The sequence below is a fragment of the Chinchilla lanigera genome, unplaced genomic scaffold (assembly GCF_000276665.1).
Source record: "Chinchilla lanigera isolate Chin_1 unplaced genomic scaffold, ChiLan1.0 scaffold00021, whole genome shotgun sequence".
NCBI lineage: Eukaryota > Metazoa > Chordata > Mammalia > Rodentia > Chinchillidae > Chinchilla > Chinchilla lanigera.
Genome location: NW_004955422.1, coordinates 23,521,618 through 23,538,022, shown reverse-complemented (window position 1 = coordinate 23,538,022; position 16,405 = coordinate 23,521,618). Strand labels below are relative to the sequence as shown.

At 41.3% G+C, this 16,405-nt stretch overlaps 1 protein-coding gene across 1 annotated transcript in view; it reads right to left on the bottom strand.

Moving 5' to 3' along the window:
- Positions 1-2,140: 2,140 nt before the first annotated feature.
- The window catches only part of Znf367 (zinc finger protein 367), a gene marked incomplete in the record, with an annotated part of 18,933 nt that continues 4,668 nt past the window's right edge, over positions 2,141-16,405 (bottom strand). Inside the window, 4 exon segments of the mRNA XM_013514307.1 lie at positions 2,141-4,419; positions 8,807-8,945; positions 9,834-9,953; positions 12,240-12,390. Of these exon segments, the coding sequence (XP_013369761.1) occupies positions 4,197-4,419; positions 8,807-8,945; positions 9,834-9,953; positions 12,240-12,390 (633 nt within the window).

Here is a 16,405-nt window from a genome sequence, read left to right as displayed (position 1 = left end):
GCGAGCCGAGCGGCCGGGAGGAGGCCGGCTGCCTGGACGCCGCGCGGCCGCGCCCTTCCTCTGCTCCCCGCTCCTCCTCCTCAGCCCTGTTTAACGTGTCGTTTACATCCAGTGAAAGAAATCGTAGTACACTTCGCTTGCTTTTGGTTTTTTCTGCAGCAGGGTCTCTATAAAATTGCCCGGGCTGGGATCCGACTGCCGGGTTCGAGGCGGGCGCCGCGCTGCTTCCGGCTCTGCCGGCTCGGCTTTGAGTTCTGATAAATGCACACATCCGCATCATCGCTCAGGGCACACGAGACCGCTTCCTCCACCGCCCCGAAGCTCCGGGTGCCCCTTTGCCTTTTCTGTAGATTTGCCTTCCTCGAACTTAACGTCAATGAGATGCTTTTCTAGAACTTCTTAAAGCATTGTTTTAAACTCCGTTGATTACCCTTGCCACTGACGTTGTTCTTCTGTTGCTGAGTGGTGTCTCTTTATCCATTCGCCAGGTGACCGGCATGTTAGCTGTTTTCAGCTTAGGGCTAATGTGGGAAATGCTAGCCAAACGTTCTCAACACGTGCACGTGCACGGAGGGACCTCATTTCTCTTTGATAGATAAACACCTAGGGCTAAGTCTCAGAGCTTCAGGTGTCTCTGAGTGCTTTATGGCAGGTTCTGTCCTCACCCAGGGGACATTTCTTCCCTTCCCAGAGGGACAGCAATTAGCATCTGCAGTTTTAGTTCAAAGGAAACCTCCCAGTACTGCCTCTGCTAGCCAGCCTGCCTCCTCTAGCAGCTTCTATAGAAAGTTTCACATTTTCATTCTGAATAGTTAACTATAAAAATGTGAAATTTTACCTTTTTAGAAATATAGAATGTTTCCAGCAGAAGTCGAAGTGTAACTGTATAGACGCCAGGACGACTGCGCTCCTCCTCTGGCCACTGAACAGCCAAGAGGCTGAAAACATTTTAGGCCCCAAGGAACTAAAGCGGAACTTCTGAAGAGGGCCCAGATTACCCGGACACTTAGATCCAAAACGGAAAAAGAACTCATATTCAAATTGAACCCTAAAAATGAGTCATTTTAATTTCCTCCAAAAGATGTTGTTCTGTCACTTTGATGACACAGCGTCGTCTAGAGTGACCCTTACAATCCCATCTTTATCCTGTTCAAATCACAACTCATAGTTGAGCTTTGTGAGATTCTTTTTCTGAAAAATCCAGAATCTTTGTCACTGCAAGTGCTCAATTAAAGATATTCCAAAAACTGATACAAAAAACTAATTTGCTACACTCAGCACTCAGTGCTGATGATATAGCTCATGTGATAGAGGTTTTTGCTTATAAGGAGGTGGCCTGCTCCGTTTTTGATGTTTCTGTCATGCTTCAGTACATAAAGTGGCTGAAGCAGGAGGACTGCTGAGAGCTTGAGGCCTGCCTGAACTAAATAGTGAAACCCTGTCTCAAAAACCACGCCCCCCCCAAAATAAACACAATTTGCTGGACTCCTAACACAGGTGACCCCAGACTCAACACATCCAGAATAGAAGTGCAATCCTAGCCCCTGATCACCACTTAAGGCCTGGGACAGGGCTGGCAGTAGTTTAATACATATCTACACCAGTGTAGCTTAACACTGTAATAATGAAAGACAAAAGGTATTCAGTTCAAATATCTGTAATCTAAAAGTCCATAATTTTTTTTGGTGAGGGTACTGGGAATTGAACTCAGGACCTTGTGCTTGCCAGGCAGGCACTGTGCCACTGAGCTATATCACCAGTCCAAAGGCCCTAACTTAAAAATAAAAAAAAAATATTTCACACTCAGGTTGCAACTATGCAAAAGAGATACCTGGGAGAAGACTGGAGTGAACTATTAAATGCACCAAAATAATGCTGATCAAAGAATGGAGGGCTGTGTGTCACGTGTTCATGGTTATATTGATAGAAAAATAAATTATAAAACTTCAAGGATGACTATGTATTTTAAACTTTAAATTAAAATAAATTTTTATTCAAAGCATCTTTTAAAATTACAGCATGTTTATTCTATGCTGTTAACTCTGCCAAACTATAACTTAGCTGTATGAAGCATAAAACACTTCCAAAATTTGAATGTAAACCACATTTTTAAAACAAAAAGCAGTCTTAACACACCTCAAATTTTAGACACCAATATATTTTGTTCCAGAATATAGCTTATATCAAGAGAACATTTACATGTTTGTAAAGAATTGTAACAATTTCTTAAACTGTTCCAATTATACAAATGGAAGTATTTGTGAATGTAACTATTATGGTTTACAAAAGCTGAATGGAAAAACAATCAAAAATCCTTGCTTTTTGAAGGCCTTAGATTTTTTTATTATCTGTGAACTGACAAATATTTGTACTTTTATTGTCCTTCCTTCTTTAGGTAAGTTTATTAGATTTTACATTTCCCAAGACTGACCGAGTGTTGCTTTTCAATTCATATAAATTACGGTTGAGAGGAAAAAAACTTGAGTGGTTGTTGAAACCTAACCAGGAAAATTCAGATGCTATGGTCTGTCACCACGCTTGTAAGTGCTCCAAGTTAAAATCCTATATACCAAATTACAAACAGAATTCTTAGACCATTACGAATATAAATTTTCTTATTACAAAAATTCCCTAAAGATCTGTAATTTACTGTACAGAGGAATTATATTTTTAAAGTATGTCCTCATCATACACATTATTTCTAACTGCCATGTCTTCTTTCACACTTTCCGCTTCTCTTCAGAACATTTACACGGCTCCCCTTCCCCAAGCCTACACACTGGAAACTACCTGTGTACTGCCACGCTTCGGGACTTTTGGATAAGAAGCCCACATTCTAGGTAACATATAAACTACATTTGGAGGGTATCCCTTCAACTCAAAGAAAAAAAGAAGCTGAGGAGCCCATCCTTCCCCACTAAAAATTTTTAGGCTTACTCCAATTAAGCAGTCTATGAATTACCATGCTATGCATGTCATTTCATTCAGTTTACAACGAAAGCTCATGTGATAGAGGTTTTTGCTTAAAAAAAGGAGGTGGCCTGCTCCGTTTTTGATGTTTCTGTCATGCTTCAGTACATAAAGTGGTGTTTATTAACTTCATCTATTTGGGAAAAAATGGTTTTAAACCACCACACACAAGTTAATACACTTGCAGTTAAAACTATCCCAGAAATCTACATAATCGAGTAGCTATTGTTTTCTGCAGTGTTTAACTGATAGCTAAATTTAGTGAACACAAAATAGCTTGGCATGTTATTCTGAAGGAAAGCAGAAGGTGGCTTTATGCACTGAAAATATAAATATGGAGGCTTCCACTGGCTAATGATTCTAAATAAGCAGTACAATTAAAATTTAGTGTTTGCTAACAAAAGAGCTAAAACATTTCACTACAAAACAACCCTGTAGATGTCCCTTTTATTAATAAAAATCCAAGTGCCAAATCTCATTACAGGGCCCATCATATATATATATAAAAAACACCAATTCCCATGTTACCTAGACTTTGCAAGATTAATCACTCAACTTTCAGCGAATGAGAAATGTGAAATGTGCAAAAGTTCCCATTAATATGTGAGGGATGACAAGTGCTTTTAACTTGGACATTATATATCTGGGTAGAATAAGACTGATTTTACTCCAATTTTCAAAATTCTGAACTACTGTGTATCTTACCAAGATCCTCAAATATCTATTTTCTTCATATAACTTAGAACATCTTCCCAAATAGCTTCCCATTTCTCTAGCCTTATTGCGCAATTTAAAAATATATATTTTACAAACTCATTTTATATTTTCTTGCTTGTTTCAGTGTTTACAGTATTGTTAAAATATACTAATATACATTGTTAAAAATGATCTTATAAATAATCTCTTTCAACCTTCTTTGGCTCTTTGTACCATTTTCTGCTTTTTCACACAAGTGTCTTATTCAGAAAGTGCTTTCTGTGAGAACTGCTTCCAATGAATGCATTAAACTTGCAAAATCTAGCTTCCCACAATATGTAGTTTTCTACCCTGTATGGTACAGTCCGTATTTACAAAATAATTTTAAACTTTACATCCAATCCATTTCCATATAAAAAAGTGCAATTCTCTCTCACCCCAGCTTCTGGGGTAATGACATTCTTCATAAATTCTACAGAATAGCAGCCTAGGATAAGCAAGTAAGGTGCTTAGCTTCTGCCTGGCATCGGCTACTGGCGCAGCGGCGCGCCAGTGAGGTTGGCCAGCTCGATGAGCGCCAGCGCCCCGTGCAGCCGCTCACGCTGCTCCTGCAGCCGCTGCTGGGCGACGCTCTTCTCGTCGTCCTCACCGTCTGACTGCAGGCATTCGAGCGGGTCGCGCTGCTCCTGGTCCGCCTTGGGCGCGAGTTTGCCCTTCAGGGTCGGGGCGCGCTGCTCCCGCATCTCCCAGTACCTGTGCGGAAGGGCAAGAGCTGTTAGGGCACACAGCAAGTACTGACTGTATTCTTTCTTAAAAACTAAAGCTCTTCAATAGAATATTTCTTTTCTGTGTTTCAGTTCATAATGTGCTAACGTGATTTGCATATCTCACATAAATTTGCCACTGAGAGGGGTAAAAACTCAACCGCACAGAAGTGAAGACTCCTGCTCCGGCCTGGGTAATCCCAAGTGGCCACCCTCGGTAACTCCCCCCACCTTTCTGTCATCAGCCGCTGCCCGCAGGCCCTGCAGGTATAAGGCCCTGACTTCCATCGCCAGCATCAGGAAAACAGATACACTGCCACCTTAGGGCCCATGTAGGAAAAGACAAATAGTTTTAAAAAAGGAGTCATTAAAAACTTATGTATCCTGCCCACCAAGGATTGGTAACTGCTGACAGTTAACTGTGCAAAGTATTAAAACAAAATGTGACAAAGGGACTAATATCTGAAACAGTTTGTTCAAAAACCTACAACCACCACCCCTATTATGTTACACAGCCAATTAATGATTCACAAAAGAAAATTCACATGCTGAACTCTTTTGCTATCTACAAATCCCAGCTGCTCGGGAGGCTCAGGTGGGAGGATCCCAAATTAAGAGGCCAGCCTGGGCAACTAAGCAGAAGCTATCTCAGTGACGGCGAACCTTTCAGAGCTTTCAATAATACAAACAGCCAGCTCTGACATGATTTGCCACCACTGCAAAGAGAAAAAAAAAAGGAAATAATTTAAAGAAATGCATATTTAAATAACAATACCATTACATCAATCAGTGGCAGAGCGCTTGCCTAGCACATGCCAGGCCCTGGGTTCCATCCCTAGTACCACAAAAACAAACAAACAAAAATGTCCATACAAAGCCTGTCTGTTAGGGTTCATAGGAGCTTAACTTGTAATGGCAAAAACAAAAAAATCTGTCACCAGGTGAATGAATTAAAACAAACTGAAGCTGGGCATGGTGGCACACGCCTATAAACCCAGCACTCAGGAGGCTGAGGCAGGAGGATCGTCTCAAGTTCAAGACCAGCCTGGGCTACAGAGTGACCTCAGGGCCAACCTGAACTATAAGGTGAGAGCCTGTCTCAAAAAGACAACAAAACAAAACAAGTCGAAACGTATCCATGCACTAGGCTACTCGCAATAAAAAGAATGAACTGTTGATACACTCAACATGGACGACTCTCAAAATAATTACATAGTCCATCAGAAAAACAGGATATACCCTGACTACATCTGTCCGAAAGTCCAGGCAAATGCAAACTAAATGATACGTCAGACCGGATGTGTGGAGACAAGCGGGGCAGGGAGGGCTACGCAGGGGGACTGCAGAGGGACACAGGGGACTTGGAAGTGGGGGTGAGGTCCCCGTCTTGGTGGTGGTCTCTTGCTGCAGGAATGTAAAGTTCTATCAAATTGAACACTTTAAATTTATTGTATGTCCATTACACCCCCCAAAAAACTGTTTCTAAAATTATATATGAAAAATAGTAATACAACTGCTACATTTCTTCACAGCCATCTTTCAGAGCAGACCAGCAATGGCATGCTTCCCACTCAGCAGATAAAAGAGGAAGCCCGATCCCCAATGTGGTGATATTGAAGGTAACAGAACCTTTAAGAGGTGGGGCCTAGTGCAGGTTATCATCAGGTCAGGGGTTCTCTGTCCAAGGGATTAATGCAGCTCTCTCAGGACTACCTGAGGAATGAGTCCAGTTTCTACAGTTTGAGCGTGTTGAGAAGTGACGCTACTGCATCTGCCCCCAAAAGACTCCTGACGTCCTCTGTTCCCAACTGTGAACTTTCACGTGACAATAGTTTTTTCTGGGAAGGCTGAAGGTGCGATTTGGAAGGACAGCCGGCTTCAGAGCTGGAAGAAGGACCAACTACCCAACTACGCAACTACCGTGTAAGACTGGAGTTCTAGCCCCACAGTTAAGAGTGGATCCACCTCCTGAGCTACACACTTCTGATATGTAAAATGAAGTCCATTCCTTCAACAGATGTCAACCTGCACCTACTGCATAAATATGTCATTCCCTGTGACAGACACTAGGGACATGGTGATGAACCTTTCCACCCTCCCAGGGATCAGCAAACTAGGGACCATGGACTGTATATCCTGCAAGTTAAAAAAATACTCACTTTTCAATTCATGAAAAATATCAAACGAGGAATGTTTTTGTAACTTTTAAAAAACTACATAAAATTCTGCTTTTGGTACTCATAAATAAAATTGTATTGGAATACAGCACTACCACACCACCCCCCCCCGAAAAAAAACTACCACCAGATTTCAGGAAATCTAGCATAGTCAAGCCAGGAAAGTACTGACAAGACATACAGAGGTATAAAAACATGCAGCTAGTTCAGTGTCATCTGAGGGGTGACTAGAAAAGAAGGGCAGCAGTAAGTGGCCAGGTAATAAAGGGCTCTGACTGCCACAACACAGGGCGTAGACTTCATCCTGAGGATGAGGTTGGCCTCCTCTACCCACAGCACAGAGGATAGACTGGGAGGGTCTAGGGGCTAAGTCTGACTACATGAGGAGGCAGGTCCAGAGCTTGGTCGCTGAGGAGATAAAGAGAAGACAATGGCAAGGATGATGAATAGGTTTCTGCTTTGGCCAAATCGGATTAATGGGGCAGTAAGAGTAAACTATAAGGAAAAGGCGTGTGACGGTTTGGATATGGTTTGAGTGTGTAACCCAAAAAACTTGCACGCTGGAAGCCCGATCCCCAATGTGGTGATATTGAAGGTAACAGAACCTTTAAGAGGTGGGGCCTAGTGCAGGTTATCATCAGGTCAGGGGTTCTCTGTCCAAGGGATTAATGCAGCTCTCTCAGGACTCTCATTGGTTCCACCAGACTGCAGCATTATAAAAACAGCAAGTTGGCCCCTGAATCATTCTGGCTTCCCGTCGCACATGGTTTCTTCCTCAGGTGCTCCTGCCATTGTGACTGACCCTCACCAGTGGCAAACTGATGGGGCAAACACTTGATCTTGGCTTTTCTACTTCTAAAACTGTACTAAATAAACCCTTTAGTCATAAAATACCCAGCCTGTTATTTTGTTGTAGCACCGGAATGGACCAACACAGGCAGGCTGGAAGTAGTGGAAACATTTGTTTAACACATGCCACCAGCTTGAACCATTAGTGGTGCATGTATGACTGTCCCATCGGGCAGTCTGAACCACCTGTGCTTAGCTATTTATAATCAGGTGATGGAGTCAAACCAGAACCACCTGGCAGTGAGACATGAATTACAGCCCTGTCATTAGCTTGTTAAGGTCCCCATGGAACATCCTGTTCAAACAAAGTTTCTGTGGCAGCGCTAACCCACTTCCCTGCACCTGTACAATCAAGGTGCCTCATCAGATTCCATCATCTGACTCTTACACATTTTTATCCCCCAAAACAAGGTGTTTACTCATCTGAATATTGAAGCCTATGAACTATGGGCCTTAGGGTTACAGCAGTGGCAAGACAAACACTCTGCTCTCATGGGGCTTCCGGTCAGCAAGGAGGACAGTGAAGAGATAAATGTGTGACAGCCACCGTGAAAGGGGAGAGTGTATTGCAGAAGCATGTACTGTGTGGCTCGAAGGCTGGCGGTTTGGGGTTGGTGCCGTCAGGGCAGCCTTCCCGAAGCGAGGTGCAATCTTCTGCATAAAAGGGTTAAATCAAATATTCTTAGAGAACAATTTTATACTGCGCCCCCTTGCCATAAGAAAAAACTAAACTGGTGCTTTTTAGAACTTACACGTGCAAAGTCTAACTTCTCTCCCTGATATCACCAGCACTTAGCTAACTCTAACGTAAGGAAAATGAAGAGGTGACACAGCTGCTGACAAATGAAATCAAATGGATGTAAACCACTTTCAGAATGGGAAAGGAAGCTGGGCGTGGTGACGCACACCCGTAATACCACTGCTTAGGAGGATAGCTGAGTTCAAGGCCAGCCTGCACTACATAACAAGACCCTGTCTCAATACCGTCCACACAAAGAAATAGGAAAACACTTCCTTTTAAAATAAATTATGGGGTCACCACAGCAGCACAATTTAAAAAGTGAAGAATAGAAATAGCATACCCTGCCCAAGGACAAGAAGCGAATTTATAAAGTGTTCCATATTTTTGAACAGTGAAAAAAATAAATGAAACTGTGATTGGGGCATGCAACCTAATTATAGTGTAGATTTCTATCACACATAGATCTTAATACTATTTGTAACAGTTCTGTAAATAAACTACTGTGAATTGTCTTATAAATGTGTAAAAGCAGCTTATTTAAAACGAGAGCATCTGACCGAAACCCCAGCCTGACAGGGACCTCTGCTGTGGTCCGCATCGCGCCTTACTTTGCCAGCCACTCCGCAGCAGCCTTGTTGTCCGCGGCCTGGTGCTTGCTGAGTGCGTCCGTCAGCTCCTCTCTCCTCAGCCTGGCGTAAGGGTGCTTGGGACAGTGGCGGTTTGCATGAGTGAATCTGCTCAAGCAGCCTTTAAACAGAGGGAAACACTTGCTAGAAATGTGGACGCCAGCAGACACATGAAAACATCCAGTCTCACTAGTGTACAGAGAAAGTAAAATGAGGAGGAAGGAGAGATCTCACATTCTAGAACCAAGCCCGCCTCTGCACAGCCTCAGTGCCAGTGAGGGACCAGAGGACACAGCAGGGTCACCGCCATGTACATCTGTCCAATGCCCGGAAAACACAAGTCATACACGTGCTCAAAATCTCTGAGTCAGGAGCTCCAGTTCCCGGAGTTCACCATAATACAACATCTCCCTTGATTTTGCTGGTAGTAAGTAAATTTTTACAACCAATTAAATATTCAATATTTAATACTGAAGTAATGCATATATATTTGCATAAGCAAATTCACTAGATGAAACACTTCTGTAACATTTATAACAATCATCAAGAATCTAGAGGAACAGGAAAAAAAAAAAAGATGTGTTATGTACATGTACCAACCTCCCACAATGAATGTAACCATGATGTACTTGTACTGCAAACAAGAACTAATAAAAATTAAAAGGAGTAAGAGAATTTAAAAGACAAAAAAGATCATAGGCTTACTTCAGTTTATTAGTCAAAAAATTTCAAACCAACGTAAAGGCCTACTCTGAAGGTTGTATTTACTTTTACAGATTTTTCCACTTCCCACAATTGGATACAGTATTTCTAATTGCCTTTTAAGGTTTCCATTTAAAAAGAACACTGTACTTGAAAATAATTTCCAAAAAATTCAGCGTGGATCACAACTAGAAAGAAAAAAAACATGTTTAACAAATTTTCTATCAAAAATCTTTCCCCTCAAAACTTGCAAGTAAAATATATTTTAACTATTACTACTAGTTATTCCTCAACTTGTACAACCTACCATTTTCTGAGCAAACGAAAGGCTTCTCTCCGGTATGGAGACGCTGATGCGTTTTGAGCTGTCCACTCTGAACAAAGGCTTTCCCACAGTCCGGGTAGTCACACAGATAGGGCCTCTCACCTGCGGGACAGAAGTTGTATTAAGGAAGGGGCCGGGAGCAAACCCACCCTTCTACACGTCTTATGCCCGCAATAGCACACACATAGCATCAGAGCCAACAGGCGGGCTACTGGCAGCAAGGATGGCAGCAGCCCCTCTGCGGAGCACAGCGCTTCATTCAGGTCTTGGGATTTTAAGAACCCAGATGCAAGTCTTTGACGAGATCATCTTTAGCTTATCCCAGGCTATTTACTCCCCCAAATCCAAACCACTACCTCTTGCTGATTCTTTACAACACCTCCCACTCCTGCTTTCCCATCCATGCAGAATGGACTGCCTCTAAACCACCCCAAATGCCTAGAGTGCTCTCTGGATGATTACAAATGGCACGCCGAGTTTTAAATAGTCCCCTAGTAGCAAGGAGTCTCCATGCAGTATCACCAACCTCATCAGCTACCAGGTGAGCAAGGCATATCTTTATTTCCTCTCTGCAATCATCTCAGCCAGCAGGCAATTCCTTCTCATCTTGCTCTGACCCCTGACAATCATTTAAATTTCCACAGACAATACAGTAGCAGGCTCCAAACAGTGCTCCACCATGCTGTTCAATAACTAAACATATTATTTCTTGGAAAAACTTTTTTGGTGGGTATGGTACTAGTGGTTGTATGCAGGGCCTTCACACTGAACCACATCCCTACCCTTTTATTTTGTTTTTGAGACAGTTGCCCAGGTTAGGCTTAAATTTGTGATCCTCCTGCCTCAGCCTTCCAGAGTGCTATGATTACAGGCGTGTATCACCACATCCAACTTTGTAAAACCTATTATTTAACCAGTAATCATACACTGGTTCTTCTGATATGACCCGAATAACAATAACAAGTTCTTCCTAAACTTCTCATCATTTAGTGACAGACTAAGTGGTCATAAGTGAATATAACTTAATAAAACATAGGATACAGGGGTATTATTTAAAACAGTTAACAGAAAAGCTTTTCTTTTTTTGTTTTTTTTTCTGGTACCGGGAATTGAACTCACCACCTTGCACTTGCCAGGCAGGTGCTGTGCCACTGAGCTAAATCCCCAGCCCCAGAAAAGCTTTTAACAAAGCACATTCGATAGAACTTAACTATCCTTAGGGATCTGGGCCTCAGAAACTACTTTGAAGATAACAATATGCAATATAATAACCATTGTGAACTTCCTATCATCTTGTTTTGAAATTCTGTATCATTTTGATTTTTTAAAAAAATTATTAAAAAAGTGGGGGCTTTAAAGTTGAAATCCTAGACCAGTACTGGCCAGTAGGAATACATCACAAGCAACATCAGAAGAGGAAAAACAAAACCAAGTGAAACTGGTTTTAACAATACGCTTATTTAATCCAGTTTATCCAAATATAAGCATGCCAATACATTAGAATTATGAATGAGACTATTTCCTCTGTTACTAAGTGCACTTTACACTTACTGAGCATTTCAGTTTAGACTCCTCACATTTCGAGTGCTGACGTGTCCCATGTGCTGGTAACTACTGTACTGCAGGGTGGGGCTCTAGGTTTAGGGTTCGGCTGACTGCAGGCCAGTGGGGATTGGCTTTGTAGCGCTTCAGCTTCCTCCTACGTGAATTATCAGGTGAACTACAAGGTTCCTTCCTCTAGGATCAATGTAAAGAACAAGCCCGCTCTATCAATAAGATTTTTTGCTCCCTAAATTGTATTTAAAATACAACTACAGCTTCTATATACAAATAAGATGTATGATAATCTCGGAGTGGCTGTTTATAATTCATTTAATTCTGAAAAACCACAGTTTGAGGTAGACAGACTTAACGGCTAGGCCAAACACTGATGGCACATTGAGCACTCAAAAAGCTCTCTAAACAATGTGACGATTACAGATTTCCTATTTGGTCTGAAATGAACTTTAACAATCACTCACACCAACAAAGAGCATATCAAATAAATGCCAGAGAACTAAATTTAACTATACCCTGCCGGTGACACCCGGATCAAGTACCACAATACCTTTAGGAGTCATGTGGAACCACATTAAAAGCTAACACTCCTTGCCCAAAAGAAACTGACTTACACAGGGCCTATTTTTAAAATTCATAAACAGTGGCAACATAAGAAAATAGAAGGCCAAGGTCGTGAGTTCAATTCCTGGTACCGGAACGCCGCCCCCCCGCCAAAAAAAGAACACAGAAGGCAACAACAAATTAACTTATAAGCTCAATCCTCAGGTTAGCTTTAAGAAGTTAAGTATTAACTTAACTCTAGGAATGTCTAAAGCGTGCCTGACTTACCTGTGTGAGTCCTTTTGTGAGCCTGGAGTGACTTCTCCCTTGGAAACACTCTGTTACAGATGTTACAGCGGATCCTGCTGGACGAATGCTCTCCTTCATTGATTAAATCCCGCACAGTATCAGCTCTGGGTCGGCCACGCCGGATTCCATCCTGTTAACAATTTGTATGTCTTAGTATCATTTTTTGAACCCTAGTTGTTACAGTGACGTTTTAAAAGATAAAAATCTTTCTTGAATGACATCGGCAAAAACGGTGTTGCTCAAATAGTTTATTCCTCCACTGCAAAATCAAAGAAAAACTATCAGAATCAGCTGTCAGCCCCAGAAAACAGAGATTTACAGAAACTCAGCAAACACTGAATCAAGAAAAAGGCCCCCTGCCATGGGTGGAGAGCTGCGGAGTTGCCGTTCCTCCTTCCCTTCCTAGGCAGGGTCCTGAACACAGCAGCCTTCATTCCCTGTGTGCCCCCGGCCCTGCTTCCCAAGGGCACGGAGCAGGCCTCATGCTAAGGGATGTCACCGTCGGATGAATAAGTCACTTTTTTCAATGCTGTATGCATATGCACTGGAATATTATTCAGCCTTAAAACACAGAAATCCTATCTACAAATACTCCCTTTAGCTCAAAAAACACAAATAGGTTCAAAACAAAAGGATAGAAAAAGAAACAATTATAAACACACACATCAAAAAAGAGCCTCTACATATGAAGCCAAAAAGGGGCAGAATTAAGGGAAGACACAGTTCAAAATTAACTGATCTCAATATCCCATCTTCAGTCATGCATAGGGCAACTAACCAGAGGATCCTCAAAGATATTCTCCAGGATAAACTATTAGGCCACAAAACAACTCTCAATAAATTTTAAGACTGAAGCATCCAGCCAGGGGCGGTGGCACAAGCCGATAATCCCAGCAGTAGGAGATAAGTAGGAGAAGCACTGTGAGTTTGAGGCCAGCCTGAACTACAAAAAAAAAATAATAATAAAAAATAAAAAACTGGGTAGTGGAGGGTTAAATAATTTTAATCTATACAAAGTTTGAAAAGGTTGAAAAAAATGAAACCCTAATAACACAAAAGAAATTCTTCACTCTGAATAAAGACAATTTTTTAAAGACAAAATTCCCCATTTAGAAGGACTTCTGAATGACAGAAATATAGTTTCACCAATATCAAGATACAGAAAATAATCACAAAATTAGTCTTTAGTAAGTCTTCAGCCAGGAATGGTGGTGCATGCCTGTAATCCCAGCACTCAGGAGGCTGAGGCAGGCGGATCGTTGCGAGTTCGAGACAAGCCTGGGCTACAAGGCCAGCCTGAACTGCATAGCGAGACCCTGTCCCAAAAAGACAAAAAAAAAAAAAAAAAAAAACTTCATATATCATAAATTCTACATTGAGAGTCAAAGTTTTTTTATTGGAGGCAGTCTCACTATGTAGCTCAGGTCAACCTTTAACTCACTATGTAGCACAGGCTGGCCTTCAACTCTCAGTGGCCTTGAACTCTCAGTGATCCCCCTGCCTCAGCATCCCAACCACAGCTGGGACAACAGGCGTGGGCTACCACACCCAGCTTTAGAAAGTCAAATCTTAGCTTTAAATCATAGCTATATAGCATAATATAACACAGAATACATTAAACTAATGATTTAACGTTGTGAAAAAGATAGACCTTCACATTGACAACTGTCACAATTAAAACGCTGTTAAACTCCCCAAAATAAATACAACTAAGAAAAGCTAAATATACTATCTACTTTAATAAAAATATGCAATACTGTCTCCTTCATTGCAACAAATGTATCATACCAACATAATCCGCAACAGGAAACTGAGTTTGAAGTTCTCAGGAACTCTGTGCTACCTTCTATATATCTAAAGCTGATATAAACAGCTGGAAAACAAATCTCTTATTTCTCAGTTAACTTTTACATATACAAACTACATTTAAAAATATAAAAACCCTTTCAAAAACTTAAAACATTCACCTAGAGCCTCAAAGGATAGTAAGTTACAACAAAATAACCTTAATTAAAATTTTACTTTGAGGGCCGGGGATATAGCTCAGTGGCATAAGCGCCTGCCTTGCAAGTACAAGGTCCTAAACTCGACTCCCAGTATTAAAAAAAAAAAAAAATTTATTTTGAAAAACTCAATCCCTACATTCTAGGATAAATTATGCTTTTAAAATCTATTTCCAATGGAAGTTAATAACTTTATTTCAATCTTACAGAAATTCTAATTTATCTGCTATTTTTATTGTAAGAGTCAACAGAAATTTCCAAATGTTAATGAAGTCCTTACCTATTTCATTTAGTCCTTAAGTTGGAGAACTGTTTTATACTGACAATATAAATTCTCATTAGCCCTAATAGTTACTGATTTTAATGATTATGAATGTGGAAGGACTATATAGCCAAAAGAATTGAAAGTAAAACCTCAAATTTGCACACCCATGTGCACTGCGCTTTTATACACAACAGCCAGGAGATAGTGGCCACTTAAATGTCCACGGTATGTACACATACAGCCTTAAAAGTATCTTGTGGTATGTTACAACACGCTGAACCCGAAGGACATTATACTAAGAGAAATAAACTGGCCACGAACAGTCAAATATTGCATGTTTCCACTTACATGAGGCACCTAACACAGTCAAACTCTTAGCCCCAGAAGGTAGGAACGGTGGTTGCCAGGGTCTGGGAGGGAAACAAGGTAAGTGAGATGGGTACAGGTTTAGTTTTATAAGATGAATGAGTTCTGAAAATCTGTTGACACTACTGAACTGTACACTTAAAAAACGTTGAGATGATAAATGTTTTTTATCCCAATTTAAAGAAAAAGAATGTAAGAAGGCACTGTGCCACATTAAAATATTATAAAAATAGTCGGGGCTGGGGATTTAGCTCAGCGGCAAAGCGCCTGCCTGGCAAGCGCAAGGTCGTGAGTTCGGTTCCCAGTACCAGAGAAAAACCAAAAACCAAAAACCAAAAACCAAAAAAAAAAAACAAAATAAAAATAGTCACCCCTGTCACAGCAGGTCTAGAGACTTGCTTTGGTGAGTAAACTGTGAGTGAAAATAACGTAGCTGCCTTCGCAGCACAATCTGTAAAAGCCATCACTGAGTTCTATCATCCTTCCTTCCTCTCTGCCATGAGAACCACTGTCCCACACAGTAGTTATTTCTTCTGGGTCCTGGAACACAGCTGGTCGAGCGCAACTATAGTCAACCTCGCCAGACATACAATACATGCCGTGGGGAGGGTGGGCGTGAGATTCTGAAGTTGCATTCTGCCGCTTTGGCCTAAGCTAACCGATTCAGGTATGTTGTTATTAAATCAGTTCTCTGTTGATCTCAAGACTGCAGAAAAAGGTCCATCACAGAGGTCCTTTCCCAACCTTAATTCCTCAAGAGGTTCCATTTATAATGAAGCTAGAAATTGGCAAAGTCCTTGACTCACTGTTTTAAGTCCACACTAGCACACCAACTTGTGGCAGTCACTGGTGGTGATCAAAGTCTTCCACTTTCTTCACCCCTTGGCTATGAGCCTCACTAGCCACAGTTAGCTCTATTCTTGCTTAGAAAAGTTAATCCAGAGCCAGCGGAGTGGAGATATTCAGGATCTACTGACATCATTTATTGTCACAAAGCTACATGGATTGCTTCTAACAGTCATATTATAAACAATTCTTTAAAATTTTTTTTTTTTGGTTTTTTTTTTTGGTTTTTCTCCGGTACCAGGAACCAAACTCACGACCTTGCGCTTGCCAGGCAGGCGCTTTGCCGCTGAGCTAAATCCTCAGCCCCCAATTCTTTAAATTTTGTTTAAAAATTCACAGTAGGAAATGAGGTTGTAGCTCAATAGTACAGCAGCTGCTTAGCATGCTCAAGTCCCTGGGTCCAATACCCTACACTGCAATGGAACATAAAATACGGTTAATTAAAAACCTGAGTGATACAAGTCCTTTGCCATGAAAGATCCTTTTCATAATATTTAAAAATAGATAACATGGTTGCCTGTATTGCAATTTGAAACTTATTTATAAATTAATATAAAAAATGTAATATTAGCCATTACTACTGTCTTTGCTTCTAGTAAAAGAAAAGAGGCAGGGGCTGGGGATTTAGCTCAGCGGCAAAGCGCCTGCCTGGCAAGCGCAAGGTC